This window comes from Medicago truncatula, chromosome 2, assembly GCF_003473485.1.
Source record: "Medicago truncatula cultivar Jemalong A17 chromosome 2, MtrunA17r5.0-ANR, whole genome shotgun sequence".
In the NCBI taxonomy this organism is placed as follows: Eukaryota; Viridiplantae; Streptophyta; class Magnoliopsida; order Fabales; family Fabaceae; genus Medicago; species Medicago truncatula.
This window is the reverse complement of record NC_053043.1, coordinates 49,317,231-49,334,352: the sequence shown is the minus strand read 5'-3', so window position 1 is coordinate 49,334,352 and position 17,122 is coordinate 49,317,231. Positions and strand designations below refer to the sequence as shown.

The 17,122-nt window shown below is 33.3% G+C and overlaps 2 protein-coding genes and 1 pseudogene across 2 annotated transcripts; 2 read left to right on the top strand and 1 right to left on the bottom strand.

Moving 5' to 3' along the window:
- Positions 1-145: 145 nt before the first annotated feature.
- Positions 146-1,429, bottom strand: LOC11436347 (cell division cycle 20.1, cofactor of APC complex-like; annotated as a pseudogene).
- A 3,856-nt stretch (positions 1,430-5,285) lies between these two features.
- Positions 5,286-8,748, top strand: LOC11441986 (IAA-amino acid hydrolase ILR1-like 4). Its single transcript, XM_003597597.3, has 5 exons — positions 5,286-5,761; positions 6,002-6,127; positions 7,331-7,645; positions 7,782-7,910; positions 8,083-8,748. Exons 1-5 carry the CDS (start codon positions 5,384-5,386, stop codon positions 8,488-8,490), a joined length of 1,356 nt encoding a protein of 451 aa, XP_003597645.2. The 5' UTR covers positions 5,286-5,383; the 3' UTR covers positions 8,491-8,748.
- Positions 8,749-12,296: 3,548 nt separating this feature from the next.
- LOC11441985 (IAA-amino acid hydrolase ILR1-like 4) lies at positions 12,297-16,855 on the top strand. Its single transcript, XM_003597596.4, has 5 exons — positions 12,297-12,735; positions 12,937-13,062; positions 14,354-14,668; positions 15,077-15,205; positions 16,170-16,855. The coding sequence occupies exons 1-5, from the start codon at positions 12,370-12,372 to the stop codon at positions 16,575-16,577; spliced, it is 1,344 nt and encodes a 447-aa protein (XP_003597644.1). The 5' UTR covers positions 12,297-12,369; the 3' UTR covers positions 16,578-16,855.
- The last annotated feature ends 267 nt before the right edge of the window (positions 16,856-17,122 follow it).

The following is a 17,122-nucleotide window of genomic DNA, read 5'->3' as shown; positions in this document are numbered from 1 at the left end:
GAATGCCATCATAAGAACCAACCAATGTGTAGGCAGATTTCCTTCACAACAAAACAAAATGTCATCGATTTCATTCTATCTTAATAACCAAAAATGAAAGGAATATGGGTAAGAACATAAAATTTAGATTTGTAACACAAACTAATAATAATACATCTTATCAACTTTTTTGTATGATACAATGTTTGCAATCTTTACATGCCAGTGCTCATAAATACATCATATATTTAATACAAAACTAAGGGCGGGACTTAAACCTAAGGGCAAGACTACCATTTAGATATCAGTTACACACACAAGGCTTCATCTTCAACGAATACTGCTATGGTTGAAATTAGCAAAGGGCTGATTGTTTGTCTTTGGTGCTGCTGCTGCTGGGTTTCCAAAGATATTCCAAATTTTCACAGTCCCGTCGTTAGCTGCAGATGCCACTTTACACCCATCTGGACTCTGTCATGTGCAGCACCTTTGAGGTGTGACCATTAAGGTCGGCCTTCTTCAACATTGAAGGATACTTCCAAAGAGTGAGTTGGTTCTGAGGGAAACCATGTGAGCTAAGAAGCTCACACTCATTTTCGTTACAGAGCAAAGCGCCAACTTCTGATCCCGTGTCAACAGAGTTCAATCGTGCACCCGTGTGGGTGTTCCACATCTTAATACATTGATCACCTTCACCTGAAGCTAATAAATTACACTGAAACGGACACCAAGCCAACGCCTTGACAGGAGCTGTGTGTTCCTCAAACTTGTGAAGCCAACGTGTGGGCCGTGAATTTGAAGAAGCAGCAGACCTATCCCATATATGAACGACATTATCGCCTCCCCCACTAGCCAATTATTGGCCATCGAGAGACCACTTGAGCCCGCACACTTGTGTGTGTCCACTGTAAGTTGAAACTATGTGAGTTCTGACTCTAACATCGTTGTTCACTATTTTACCATCCAATGCTCCTGTTGTTAGAATATGACTGTTGTTCCAAGCCAATGAACTCACTGCAAATCTGTGTCCGACACTCCATGTACTAATCTGCAGCAGTGACCAAAATAAAACCACACAAACATGAGAATAGAGAACAATTTCAAGTTTAAAAACAATACAAAGAACACAAGCAGTTTACCCGTGTCATAGTAGATGTATCCCAGAGCTGGACAATGGAATTCATCAAACCAATGGCTAAAATGTGTCCATCTGGCTGCCAGCTAACACTTGTGATAGGACCATCTTCCAGCGTTGTAGGGAGAGCAACAGAATCATAGAAACCATCGGAATCACTACAAAGAACAACAATATCATTGAGTGCTATGGAAAGGACACCAGTTCTACCCCAATCTAATAAATTCAAGGGGAAACATTCCAAGATATCTGTGGCATTCAAAGTTATCTCACAACTCTGCAAAATCATTTTCACAAACACATCAAAAAACATGCAAAATTGAAATTAAAATAAAAAATTTGTATGTAGTACTTCAAATACACAACTTTTTGTTTAAGTCTCTAAAAATATTTGTTTTACTTTTCGTCCTTACAAATTTACCATGTTTTATGTTTGATCATGTTTTGATTTAAGACTTGCAAAAAAAATAAAATAAAATTAGTCCTTATTGTATGTAGAATGGACAAAATAAATATTACAACTACGACATGGACCGATTTCAACACGAACAAATTTTGTAGCGACCGTAAAACAAAAAAAATATTTTTATAGGGACTTAAAGCAAAAGGTGTTTATTTTACCGGAGACTAAATACTTATTTAAACTAAAAATATTATTGAGCATATAAAAAAGAGTTACATGAGGAATGTGTCTAGATTTTGAGGGATTGGATTGAGGAGGAGGAGGAGGAGGAGAAAGAGTATTTTTAGGGTTTGAGGGTTTGTTGCGGAAAGCCAATATTCGCGTTGGGAGGTTGGCGGCTTCCAAGAGTATTTTCTGGTAGAGTTCACTCCATGCTGACGATGAATCATTCTGTTTTCCCAATGTAGCATTCTTCGTTGTTAGCATATATTGAGCATAACCGAAATACATGGCTGATCTATTTGGTATAAACCTGTCATAGTTATTATCTGAATAGTGTTTGAATCCCATTAGAAAATCTGGAGAATTCAACAAAAACAGAGATAGTTGAATGCAAGTGTTTTTTTGCCTATCTCAGAAACAAAGTAAGTAAAGATTTGCTGTCTAATAAAGGCTTTATATAGAGAATTGTTTCCTAAATCTTAATCAATACAGCTTCCATTCGCATATTTTGTGAACTATTTGATCTGAATCTAACGGTCATCAAGGCACGGAAGATGTCTCTGTTGAACGTCTTAGGTCATGGCACTCACCCTATTTCAAAGTCAACGAAGATGTATTTCCTTATGGCGCTGCACTTCACATCTCATTAGCGACTAGGTATCTTGCCAAGTTAAATCAGGAGGTACCAGCAGAAGATGGAAAATATCATGACGAATTATAGAAAAGATTAAAAAAAAGCCATACCAGTGCTGCAACCACAAGGTTGTTGGTTGGGACATTGGATTGGTGTCACAGATATAATTTCAATTATGATAATTCCATAGCTCTGTGTTAGATCTTTAGCTTTGTTATCAACGTTTATCAATTCCAATAACAATGTCATTCAAATGTTAAAGATGACATAATACAATGACAGTTGAGTATTTCCTTAGAACTAACTTAAGGGTTATAGACATGATTGAGCATGCGTTTTCTCGATCTTTCTTGCGTTACAATAAGTGTCACCACCAAAGTATCAAAGCTCTAAATTGGAGATTTGATTAAACACACAATTACATGACTATTCAATGCAGAAATGCGACGTTGAACCAAAGTTTCAAGTTAAAATTTATTTCAGGCTTAATTACACTTTTAGTCCTTGCGTTTTGACCAACTCACGAAATTGGTCCTACCTCTTTTAAATCGAACAAAATCGTCCCTAAACTATATATTTTTTGCAGTTTTAGTCCTATCTCTCTATTTCCAACTCCAGAAATGCACAGAAATGACAATTTTAGTCCAACCACCTATGCTCAACCATGAAATAAACAAGAAATAAATCATGTGGGTACAAGGAATCTACTTTGTTCAGCACACAAACCAAGAAAAACCCTAATTTCTAAGACATGTTTCAGGTATTTAACATGTCTCGGAAATTAAGTTAGTGTGCTGAATAAAGTAGATTCTTTGTACCCGCATGTTTTATTCTTTGTTTATTTCATGGTTGAACATAGGTGGTTGGACTAAAACTGTCATTTCTATTCGTTTTTGGAGTTGAAAATAGGGAGATATGACTAAAACTGCAAAATTTTACTTAGTCAGTCAATATACTTAGTTTTTACGTAATTTTTTCTTTTCTTTTTTGAGATGTAGTTTGTTACATAGTTTTTTCTTTCTTAGATAATAAAATAATGAAAATTTTATGAATCAAATATTTATTTTGTGAGTCTAATTTGTCCATCTTCAATCTTAACTTCTTGTGATTAATAAAAATAACTTGATCATGCTTTCAAATATTTCATAAGCATGTCATCGTTATCATTATCAAATGAAGACACTTCTTCATATTTTTTTATAGGAAACAAAATCTATAAATTGAATAACAAGACTGGAGTTGTTGTTTGACAAGGCATGACTACCGTCTGGTCAAGACAAAACATCCTACCATAACTTATAAGACATAAGACAATAAAAAACAAATGTTTAGATGTTTCATTTATGATATATCATTCCATACACAAAGGATATATTATATTGTTGATTGCTATAAGAATCATATTATCAACCGTTAGAAGACGGTCATTAAAAAATCTCCAAACAAAGAACGCCACATTTGATGGAACTAAACTATTCTAAGAATCTTATACAAAGGAGAATCCGATATTAAATCAAACTTAGCGACTATGAAGCCCAAATATATGAAACAATATGGATACAATACAACACTGATACGTTGATATGGGAAAATTTTAAAATTTAAGATACGATATGGTTGGAATATTTCAATAAAAAAAATTAAATTTAAACTACATATTGAAACTCAAAATACAAAATATGGACTAAAACTCAAAAGAAAAAAATTGGAGCAAAACCTAAACCAAAAAGACATAGAAAAACGATAAGGCACAACAGTTAAATTGCCTTCGCACAACAATCAACAATAGCATCATTCTCAAACAAACAAAGAGACACAAAATAGACGCGGCAACAATAGAAATAGAAATGTAAGTAATATTGATAATAAAGAAAGCGACAATTAGTCAATTACATATATGATATATCCTAAATAGAAATCATCATTACTTTAGTCAATTACAGATATACCAAATATAATAGAAACATCAGATAGCGCGCACATATCAGTTTTCCACCGCCTATCTCTCGTATCCCAAATGTATCTGAAAAGTATTGAATAATTGTTTTAAATAAATTAATCTTCGGATACTCTCCTGATATATGTATCGGGAAGTATCGGTCAGATATCGATGCAGGATACACATGGGATACGATACGTCATCCATTTTGAAGTATCTGGACTTCAGAGCTTAGCGATGAACCCAAAAGTTTTTTTTAATTGTGTATATATAATATTATCCATTAGTAGTACTAAATTATATATTTGTTCTTTTTTTTTTTGTCTAGTAGCCTAGTGGTTAGAGCTCACACAATTAAACGTGGAGAAGTGAGGTGTCTGGTTCGAACCTCAGCCCCTACATAAATTATGCAATATCCCTACCAACTGAGTTAAGCTCACGGGGACTATATTTGTTCTATATAATGGTTTCCATTCTCAATAAAAAATATGTTCAAGGAAAAAGATTTCTAACCAATCCAAGTTATTTTTGGACAAAAATCAAATAGCCAAACACTTAAATAATTTCCTTACTCGGTAAAACCCAACCGATTAATTTATTTCTTTATTTGTTAAAAATCCAACCGACTAATTTGTTAATTCTCAATAAAGTACAACACATTTCAAAGGCACATGTTTATCATTTGTTAAATTGCTATTTTAATTGTAGGTGTGTTTTAGGTAAAATTGTTTTATTTTTGAATTCATTCAATTAAATGCAAATTTGATTGTGAGACAAATCCGATTCAAATTTTGAATTAGATACATAATTTTGTTTAATTTTTTGACTAATTATTAAAAAAAAATCTTATTACTACTATGTTGCCAATTATAAAATCCCTTTTCATATTCCGAATTAGTTAAATAATTAATTAATTATCTTTTGGTGATATTATTCAACTAAAATTTTAATTAAATGGTATATATTTTTAGATTAAATACATTGAATAAAGAAATATAATGCATTCCTAAGTAACCAAAGTGTTTGATAGTCGAGTTCTAAAACAAAGTAGTTGAGTTCTTAATACTTTGAATGCTTTCATTCATGGCTTTCTTCAAATGTGTCAACATGTTGATCATCATTTTCATTTTCTTTTTATGTGCAACACCTATTTTCTCAGATTCCTCCTCCACTAATTCAAAAGACCACTTAGCAATTCCAAAGCTTCTGGAATTAGCCAAAGAGCCTCAAGTTTTTGATTGGATGGTTGATATAAGGAGGAAGATTCATGAGAATCCTGAAGTTGGTTATGAAGAATTTGAAACCAGTAAGCTTATAAGAACAAAATTAGATGAATTAGGTGTCCCATATAAACATCCAGTTGTAGTGACAGGTGTTATTGGTTACATAGGAACTGGTCTTCCTCCTTTTGTCGCTCTTAGAGCTGAGATGGATGCTCTTCTTATGCAGGTACGTAAGTCCACATTTTTACTTTCTGAATGTTTTGGTTTTCAATTATTATTACTTTCCACATGCATGCAATTTTTTTTTTTTATTTTGATGAAAAAGAAAAATGAAAAATTTCTCACTCCAAGTTCAATCTTCTTGTTTTTATTTTTGCAACTTTTTGTATTGTGTTGTATTTATTTTAAGGATATATATTGTTTCACTCTAAATTCGTTGATGATTTTTTGTTGTTGTTAACTTCAGGAATTGGTGGAGTGGGAGCATAAGAGTAAAGTACCTGGAAAGATGCATGGATGTGGTCATGATGCTCATGTTGCTATGCTTCTAGGTGCTGCTAAGATTCTCAAGGAGCATGAAAAAGAGTTACAGGTATGGTTTTTATGTTCAATTCATCTTAATACATGAGATAACTTTATCCTTTGATATTTTTTTTTATGTACTAGTGGAAGAAAAATTGGAATCTACGGAGGTAACATGCATGACATTTGATGGTTTTAAGTTTTAACCGAAGTTCCTTGGTTTGAGAAAAAAAGTATTCTATCTGCATTTTCAATTACAAATTTATTTTCTTGTTTTTACTTAATTTTAATATTTTTAATTATTTGTGTAGAGAAAATGAAAACAAAAAATAAGATTAAAACGGTATGTTGTCTTGAAATCGAGCATCTATTAAATTGCAGAAACTACAAACATTATGTATGATCCTTGTGATTGTGGAAAATTGTGAATGAATCTGGCTGTTGTTGAAAATGAATTCCTTGCGGTTAGTGCATTGGTGACCGTTAGTCGGTGCACTGGGCACAATTTGATTTAGATATAACAGTTCATAAAATATGCGGATTTTTTTTTTCTTTGGGTTTTTCCATTATTCCGTTAATGGATAATCCGGACATCCATCCGATTCAATCTCATATCGCTTAAATAATTAATTATTATTTTAACAGAAACCTAAGAAGCCTTTTTCATTATAAGATCACTAATCAATTAAGGCTCTAAAAGATAAATAACTAATATAATTAAAATAGATATATACGCCCACATAATAATTATTGGAATATTATAATTAAATAAATTATAACTAAATATTACAACATCCAGACCATCCAATCTTGATTCAACGGTCACCTGTGTGTTAATGGCATGAACTTAGGGTATCCCTGATTGTAGGGAATCTTGATCCCTTAAAACACATGTCTGACGTTTAATTGCATAATAGGCAAAATGCCAAATTTTGAGGCTTCTGTTTCTTACATTTGCATAAATGTAAACTAATGCCAAATTTCGAGTTTTCACTATTTCAACTTTGCGTGTTACAGTCATTCTATCATATGGCATGCCACGAAATTCATTGAAACATAACTCAATGCATCAATTATTATTATTAATTGTAACAAACACATAATCAAGAAAATTTGAGGGAAAAAAGAAAAAAAAAAAACCTGGCCATTGTATTATCTACTATTCCAAGATGTCTCCTGCTTCTGCATATTATATTTTCTTTCTTGCTGAGTTTCTTGTTCTAAAGTATTCGTCCTTTTATGGATCCGTGACCTCATTCCTTATTTTGCACAGGGAACGATTGTTCTTGTTTTTCAACCAGCAGAAGAAGGAGGTGCCGGGGCTAAGAAAATTTTAGATGCTGGAGCCTTAGAAAATGTCTCTGCCATATTTGGATTGCATGTCGGACCTAACATACCTTTAGGTGAAGTGGCATCTAGGTCAGGTCCTATGCTTGCAGGAGGTGGCTTCTTTAAAGCAGTAATAAGAGGCAAGGGAGGCCATGCAGCCAATCCTCAACATGCTATTGACCCCATTTTGGCGGCTTCGAATGTGATTGTTAGCTTACAACATATTGTTTCACGCGAGGCTGATCCCCTTGAAACCCAGGTAAAAATTTGCAACTCATCATTGTTTGAGGAAAAAAATGTTGGAAACCGTAGTGCAACATTGTTTATTTACAACGATTTTTGAATATGACGAAAACATAAGATCTGAATGTCTTCCTAACCTAATATCCTCACAGGTTGTGACTGTAGGAAATATTCAAGGAGGTGGTGCAGTCAATGTTATTCCAGACTCCGTCACAATTGGTGGCACCTTCCGAGCATTTTTGAGAGAAAGCCTCACGCAACTAAGACACCGTATTGAGCAGGTCTGTTACAAAGAAGACCAAATTCACAATGATATCTATATTTTCCACATCGTGAATTATGTGTCTTATTCTTATTTGTTGATATTCGGATTGTTACGATACAAATTATATTTATCCTGCTTTAGTTTTCACTAAGATCTTGTTACGCGCTAAGGTTGTTTTGGTCTTGTAGGTGATCATTGGACAAGCTGCTGTGCACAGATGCAACGCAACAGTGAGCTTCCTTGATGACAAGATACCGTCTGTCCCTCCAACTATAAACAATGATAGCTTGCACGACTATTTTCAAAGTGTTGCTGGGAGTTTGCTCGGCATTGATAAAGTTAAAGGCCATCATCTATTGATGGGATCAGAAGACTTTGCATTCTATCAAGAGGCTATGCCTGGATACGTCTTCATCGTCGGAATGGAAGATGTCTCTGTTGAACGTCTTAGGTCATGGCACTCACCCTATTTCAAAGTCAACGAAGATGTATTTCCTTATGGCGCTGCACTTCACATCTCATTAGCGACTAGGTATCTTGCCAAGTTAAATCAGGAGGTACCAGCAGAAGATGGAAAATATCATGACGAATTATAGAAAAGATTAAAAAAAAGCCATACCAGTGCTGCAACCACAAGGTTGTTGGTTGGGACATTGGATTGGTGTCACAGATATAATTTCAATTATGATAATTCCATAGCTCTGTGTTAGATCTTTAGCTTTGTTATCAACGTTTATCAATTCCAATAACAATGTCATTCAAATGTTAAAGATGACATAATACAAATGACAGTTGAGTATTTCCTTAGAACTAACTTAAGGGTTGTAGACATGATTGAGCATGCGTTTTCTCGATCTTTCTTGCGTTACAATAAGTGTCACCACCAAAGTATCAAAGCTCTAAATTGAAGATTTGATTAAACACACATCAATTTTATTCTAAAATGACTATTCAATGCGTTACATGACTATTCAATGCAGAAATGCGACGTTGAATCAAAGTTTCAAGTTAAAATTTATTCTAAAAACAATCAATTTTATTTTAGAGATGACAAAGAATAAATAGATACACAGTCCTATTACAAAATAAGTTCCACAATTATTAATTATTTTACTTTTTTCAAATTTCTTTGTATCTCTTCAAATGAAATAAATGGAGAGAATCATAATTGGAGAGGGTCCTAACTCTCGTCATAGACATCAAATACGATACAAACACAACACATAAGATTAAAAAGAAAAAGTCAGGATTCAATGTAATTATGGATGTGTGCGACAATATCAAACACATATGTCGAACATCGAAACACCTGCCGTGTCAATAATACTTCATCTGTCCCACATCTAGTATCCTCTTTTTGAATTTTCCTTATCTCAAATCATTTATTCTTTTTACGACACCAATACAAAAATTACTATTTTTCCTTTATTTCATTTCAATAAGGGTTAATTAAGTTTTTAGTCCCTATAATATTCACAATTTTGTTTTTACTCTCTTCAAAATAAAATCACTCTTTTTAGTCCCTATAAAATTTTCCATCAACATTTTAGTCCCTATAAATTTTTCCATCAACACTTTTAGTCGCTGTCAAAAATTTCTATCAATAGTTTTGATCCCTAAAATGCTTAAGGAAAATGTCAAAGGGGACTAAAAAGTGTGATTTTATTTTGTAAGGAGTAAAAACAAAACTGTGAATATTTGTAGGGACTAAAAACTTAATTAATCCTTTCAATAATAATCTATAAATATTTCATGGGTTAATAATGTTTTTCACCCCTGAAATATATGTCATTTTCGGTTTTCACCCCTATAAAATTTTCGGTTTGATTTGCACCCTCGTAAAATTTTTATTTTCCGGAAAACAACACCCTTAATAGGCAATTCAAAAACCAAAATTTCTTGAAAAAAATTCTGAAAATGGCATATTAGGGGTGTTTTTTGGAAAATAAAAATTTTACGAGGGTGCAAATCAAACTGAAAATTTTATAGGGGCGAAAACCGAAAATGACATATATTACAGGGTGAAATACACTATTCACCCATATTTCATTAAATGAGTAAATAGTCAATTTCCCCCATGAAATTGTAAGTTTCATCAATTACCCCCTGAAATTAACAAAACTTCAATTACCCCCCTGAAATTGCATATCGTTAATCAATTTACCCCTCCGTCAAATTTTTCTGTTAACTATTTACGATTATGATCAAATACCCCCCCCCCCCCCCCCTGAAATTTTGCACTTATGTGCAAAATGCCCCCTAAACTTAAAAATTTAGATTTTTTTCTTACCAAAAATCATACATTTAGTTCTTCAAGTAGTATATTGTACCTATTGTCATAAAAATTCTATTCACAAGAAAATGGATGAATATATGCCAAAGAAATCATGGCTTTGTTATGTGCAGCTGATGACAGTCAGTCATTCGCTATTTTTAGAGTCTTTTTATATGTATTTTGATCACAAATTGGAGTTCACATGGCAACTTATGCAACAAAAGAGTAGAAAATTGAAGAAAATACAAAGAAGAGAATCGTGTCACGATTTGGTAAAAACGTGACATGATTTTAGAAGACCAAAATCAAGCTTCGACATTGAAGAAATCGTGTCACGATGGCATAATCGTGGCACGATATGAGGAAACCCTAATTCAGTGATTTGCGATTCAAGGAGAATCGTGCCACGATTTACTTAAATCGTGGCATGATTTTAGGCGGAATTCTGTGCCTATTTAAGCTGAAGTCTATTCCAAAGACAATGGTTACGAATTGGAGAGAGCAAAGTGCGATTTTGAGACCTAAAGACGGCTAGGAGGGCGATTTCTTCAACCTTCTATCAGTTCATGTATGTTTTGATTCCACTATTGATTATGCTATTTGTAAACTCAAATATGAGTAGCTAAATCTCTTAGAGATTAGGTCTGAGATGATTCTTTGTAACCCTTATTGAACCATGTTGCTGTGAAACTCTATTTATTGTGAATGACAATCTAGTTTTTATTCAATTCAATTGTTCTTAATACTTTTTATATCCTGATCAAATATAAACATGATTTAGTGAGAATGAATGACTACTGACCATAGCTTTCTACTTAGACATAATTGAATTGTTCTAATAAACAGGGTTAGTCTAGGAATGAATAATCGTTTGTTAGTGATATTAGGTTAACGTTCTTACAACCTTCAAAGACTATTAGACCACCTAAGGAATTAGGGGCTGTAGTTTGAGAAGAGGGTCCTACTCAAGGGATTGATTAGGACTATTTTGTTAACTATCGTGGAACTAGAAAATCATTCATAAGAATAGATGCAGTATACCAATTAGGGGAACATAGATGATTCGAAAGACCTGATCTCATCTCTCTTCATATTTCCTAACCAAATCTATATTTTTTTTAAATCAATCTTTATTTTATGTTATTTAATTTTATGCAATCAAATAAAATCTAAACAAAATAATTTATACATCCTAAATATTTACTTTATTTCTAAATTGAGATTAACTTGTGGGAACGATATTTTTTATTACTTCGATACGTTTTTAGTACACTTGCTAAAATATCTATCAGTAGCCTTTTCATTCATATTTCATATTTATCAACAAGGAGCAAGATAAATTTTTTACAAAGAAGGTAAAACTAAAAACCAAACATTAAAAGGATATCAAGTTGTTGAAATAAACCAAGACAAGAATGTCATAGCAACAAAAAATTGATATCTATCACATAACTTTGTAGTACAATGTGATATATCGGCTTCATGCAGAAGGTCTATGACATAATCTATTTAACATGCTGCAACTAATAGATATAACATTTCCTGCATTATAAATATTATATCATTAATTAAGTTGCAAATTCACAAACCTAAGCCTTGTTTCTTCTTCCTTCTCAGATATTAACCTATGAATTTTCTTTATGGACACACAATCATCAAAGACTTGTGTACTTTATGACTGCATACTCTAACATAATTACCAACTTGTGTAAAAAAAGTCTTCTATATATGTATATATTTAAAACACATGAGAGTAACATACCTTCCATAAAGATTTATAGGACCAATAGCTGCATAAACATATATTTCATAAAGATTTATATGATCAATAATTGTTAATTGTTTGCCTTTAATATCTTTTGAGTTAAAGATAAAAAAATAAATATAAATTTTCAAGTTTAGGGGACATTTTGCACATAAATGCAAAATTTCAGGGGGGTATTTGATCATAACCGTAAACAGTTAACATAAAAATTTGACGAAGAGGGCATATTGATTAACGTTATGCAATTTCAAGAGGTAATTGAAATTTTGTTAATTATTAACGAAGTCTACAATGTCAGAGGAAATTGAGTATTTACTCTTCATTAAATATTTCAATAATAATTTTCTTAAAGTGGGACGGCTAATATGACTAAGGGAGTTCCGAGCGTTTGTGTTCTTTCTTTTCCATTATTCAATACCTTGAGAGCATCCATCCATGGGTCTCTTCAAATGGGTCAACTTCTTCACCATCATCATTTTCATTTTCTTTTTCTCTGCAACACCAGTCTTCTCAGACTTCTCTTCCACTTCAAATGACCACTTATCAATCCCAAACTTTCTAGATTTAGCTAAAGAGCCTAAAGTTTTTGACTGGATGGTTTCTATAAGGAGAAAAATTCATGAGAATCCTGAACTGAGTTATCAAGAATTTGAGACTAGTAAGCTTATAAGAACAAAATTGGATGAGTTGGGTGTTCAATATAAACATCCAGTTGCAGTTACAGGTGTTATTGGTTACATAGGAACTGGTCTTCCTCCTTTTGTTGCTCTTAGAGCTGATATGGATGCTCTTCTTATTCAGGTCTACTTTTTGTTCTTCTTAAGATTTTGGTTTTCAATTATGATCATGGATTTTATCTGGGTTTGATGAAAAGGAAAAACAAACTGAAAAATGATTTTTTTTTTTTTGGCAATTTTTTTGGGTTGTGTTGTATTTCTACGAGGATGAGGATAGTGTTTCATATATATTTCATTGATGTTTTTTTGTTGTTTTTGATGTTAGGAAATGGTGGAGTGGGAGCATAAAAGTAAAGTACCTGGAAAGATGCATGCATGTGGTCATGATGCTCATGTTGCTATGCTTCTTGGTGCTGCTAAGATTCTCAAGGACCGTGAAAAACATTTACATGTATGGTTCATTCTAATTAATACATGATATAACTTCATGCTCTGCTATTTTTTAAGCTTTGTTAATGTTTTTGATGTGTTTCTATCTGCATTCAAGCCTTTGGTTTGAGAAAAAAGGTTTCTATCTGCATTTTTAGTTTACATTCTCAATTACAAAAATGTTATCTTGTTTTTTTACTTTTTTATTTTTTATTTTGAGATACTTGTGTTGAGAAATTAAAAACCAATTAACTAAAAATGGTGTGTTGTATTGAAACCGAGCATACCGATAAATTGCCGATCTACAAACATAATGATCTTTTTGAGTTGTTATAGTGGTTTATAGTAGAATGAATCTGGCTGATGTGCAGTTGGGTTGCTATAGTTGCGGCAATTTTTGAAACCTTTAACATCTCAGTTACAATAACAGTCTAAGACCACAAGTCCACAATTTAAAACATTCCTGTCTGGATGATAATGCACTTTTGGTGTTTAAGTTGTTTCTGTGTTTTTAATTCAATTAGGCGAAAGTCAAACATGAATTCTGTTTCTGCTGTCTGTATATTGGCAAACTGATGCCAAATTTTGAGTATTCATTATGCCAACTTTGGGCCTGATTAGACTTACTTGTCTAAGCTTATCTACTAGTATAAACACTTGTAAGATTGAGAGTGCTTATGGAAACAACATATAACATGTCCGCAAACTGTTTTCAACTTATTTCCATAAGCTCTCCGTGATAGCTTATGAAAACAGATTATATCTTATATGAAAACAGTTTGGCTTTATTATTTGAGTAATGTTATTTGAACAACTTTTTTGCTACAACTTTTGGGACAACTTTGTTGTGCTCTCTTTTCATTGGTCAAAAACAATGAAGAGAGAAAAAGGAAGAGAGAGAATAAGAAGATAATGTGAGTATGAGAGAGAATGTTGTACAAAAGTTGTACAAATATCATTTCTCTTATTATTTTTATCATAGAAATACCTTGCACAGAAGCACTTACGTGATAAGCGTATAAATGCTTAGTTAAGCTGTTTACCGATCCAAAGAATGCCTCATATTTTTATTTTTTTTTTAAAAACCAGGTCTTATAAACATTCGTCAATTAATGGATTATCGTTGTAATTCTAACAAACGCATATCAAGAAGATTGAAAAAAAAATGAAAAAGAAAAAAACTTGGCCATTGTATTATCTACAATCCGAAAATGTCTCCTGCCTATTATTACTTTTTCCTTTTCTGAGTTATCCTGTTCTACTGTTTTTGTCCTTCTATGTATCTGTGATATCATTCCTTATTTTTATTATAGGGAACAATAGTTCTTGTTTTTCAACCAGCAGAAGAAGGAGGTGGTGGGGCTAAAAAAATTTTAGATGCTGGTGCCTTGGAAAAAGTCTCTGCCATATTTGGATTGCATGTCCTAAATAACTTACCTCTAGGTGAAGTGGCTTCTAGGTCCGGTCCTATATTTGCAGGAAATGGCTTCTTTAAAGCAGTAATAAGCGGCAGGGGAGGCCATGCAGCCATTCCTCAACATTCTATAGACCCTATATTGGCAACTTCCAATGTGATTGTTAGCTTACAACAAATTGTTTCTCGCGAGATTGATCCCCTCGACTCTCAGGTAAACATCTTATTTCATTTATTACTTCCCTTTCCAACCACCCATTAGAACTTAGTTTGCAATGTTCCTTGAATCCGTCATTTCCAAAGCAATCACTCTGATTCTTGACTTCCCCTGTTTTTAGTTACTCTTTTTTGTTATCTACTTTTAGTTTTAGAAGTTTCACCTGCACCTTTTTGTCACTTTAATTAACTCGAGAACGTGTGCTTTTTACCAATTCATCATTGTTTGAAGCATTAAAAGCTTTGTTCTTTTGGGACTTTTGCTTGGAGGTACACTGTCTTGCGGAATGTTCTGGCTGTTTGAGGAAAAAAAATGTTGAAAACCATACTGGCACCGCAAAATTATTTGAATACGATGAAAACCTGAGGCCTCTATAGTTTCCTAACATAAATAATATCCTCATAGGTTTTGACTGTAGCAATGATTCAAGGAGGTGGTGCATTCAATGTTATTCCAGACTCTGTCACAATTGGTGGCACTTTCCGAGCTTTTTCAAACGAAAGCTTCACACAACTGAGACACCGCATTGAGCAGGTCTGTTATGAAGAAGAATAGATTTATTTTGTGCTTTAAATAGAAATAATGAGCTCTATTTTTTTATCTTCATTACTAGTGTGTTTTATTATTCTTATTTGTTTCTATACAAATTGTTAGATAACATGCATCAAGTAGATGTTACGGATTTGGATCGGAAAATCAATATTATTTCACTTGATAGTATCAGGGAAGAGAGATAGCCACGTTCACTTTGCATGACCAAATTTTAGAATTTGGGTTGGGTCGGTCTAACTCAACCCTACGAAACAAGTTTGTAAGGTGGAGATTGCAAAATTTTTAAACACTACTTAGGTCATATCTCTAGACAACGTGGGACTAAATCCAACCCTTCGGACCCAACACAAATTAAGGTGCTGGAGAATGCAATGAAGACAACCCAACTGCCACAATTAGTCGGCTAGGGATTGACCGCAATTATGACGGGATTTCCATCAACAAAATTTGTTGGGCCTTTTGTGAAACCTTTTTGTTTATATGTTTTTGTGACTTAAAAACTTGCATTGATTACAGAAATTTCGGGAACTAAATTCTTTTGGGGTGCAAATAGACGCATAAACTTTGGCCAGGGAAATGGGGTCAAATTCTATGAGACCTCTTTTCTCATTTTCTAAATCTTATCTTATTTTTCTCTCTAAGAGTCTGGCTGGATTGATTTATATGAGCTCATCTCTTGACATAAGCAGTTACGAAACTGTTTGGGATGGAAATAACTTATGAAATGTCTACAAGCTCTTCAAAATAGTTTATGAAAACCGTTTATAGTTTATACAATTTTGACTATTTTATTTTTTGTTATAAAAATAGTTTATGCATAATTATCTATGTGACAAGCGTTTATGCTATAAACACTTAATTAAGATATTTATCCAACCAAGGTGTGCTCTTCTTACAATTATCACTGCGATCCTATTTAGGTGCTAAGGTTGTTTCATTGATGTAGATTATCACTGGACAAGCTGCTGTGCAGAGATGCCATGCAACAGTCAGCTTCCTTGAAGAAGAGAAGCCTTTCTTCCCTCCAACTGTAAACGATGGTGGCTTGCATGACTATTTTCAAAGTGTCGCCGGGAGTTTGCTCGGTGCTGATAAAGTTAAAGGCATGCAACCAATGATGGGATCAGAAGACTTTGCATTCTATCAAGAGGCTATTCCTGGATACATCTTCCTCCTCGGAATGGAAGATGTCTCAGTTGAACGTCTTCCGTCGGGACACTCACCCTATTTCAAAGTCAACGAAGATGTACTTCCTTACGGCGCTGCACTTCATGCATCCTTGGCTTCTAGGTATTTGCTCAAATTGCGTCAGGAGGTACCAATAGTAGAGGGGAAATATCATGATGAATTATAGCAATGATTGTTATTAAAATAGTGTGATATCATTGCTGCAACCTGAAGCTAGCGGGGCATTTGGGTTGGACACATCTATTGTAGGTGAATTTGCCATTTAAATTCTGATAATTCCCTAGCCCTTTGTGTTGTAGTAATATTTAACTGCAGTTATCTAGTGTTGTAAATCTTTAGCCATAAGTCACTCAGCTGTTATGAGCGTGTATGAATTTCCACAACATTATCACTCCACTGTTATAAGATGAAATAGAGTAAAATGACATAAATCCTTAGCACTAAGCCACTAACTTAAGGGAAAATGATTTGTTATTGTAAAGACATTAGGTGCACTTTTCCTAGCAAATAGGAAACAAAGGAAAGATGGTTTGTTATTGAAAGACATGTAAGATCTTCCAAAATTTACTCGTTCATGTCATCTTTTTCAGAAGTAACCAGATGAATGCACCCGAGGCTCATATTTGTATAAAAGAGCATGAGTAATGTATAATATGAGTAGAACATAATACCAAATAATATAAAAAATTGTTACTAAAATAAGTTGAATAT

Coding starts and splice junctions, on each gene's coding strand:
- LOC11441986 (XM_003597597.3), top strand. CDS start 5,384: ATGCTTTCATTCATGGCTTTCTTCAAATGTGTCAACATGTTGATCATC. Junction 5,762..6,001: donor TGGATGCTCTTCTTATGCAG/GTACGTAAGTCC, acceptor TGTTAACTTCAG/GAATTGGTGGAGTGGGAGCA. Junction 7,646..7,781: donor CTGATCCCCTTGAAACCCAG/GTAAAAATTTGC, acceptor ATATCCTCACAG/GTTGTGACTGTAGGAAATAT.
- LOC11441985 (XM_003597596.4), top strand. CDS start 12,370: ATGGGTCTCTTCAAATGGGTCAACTTCTTCACCATCATCATTTTCATT. Junction 13,063..14,353: donor ACCGTGAAAAACATTTACAT/GTATGGTTCATT, acceptor TTTTTATTATAG/GGAACAATAGTTCTTGTTTT. Junction 15,206..16,169: donor TGAGACACCGCATTGAGCAG/GTCTGTTATGAA, acceptor TCATTGATGTAG/ATTATCACTGGACAAGCTGC.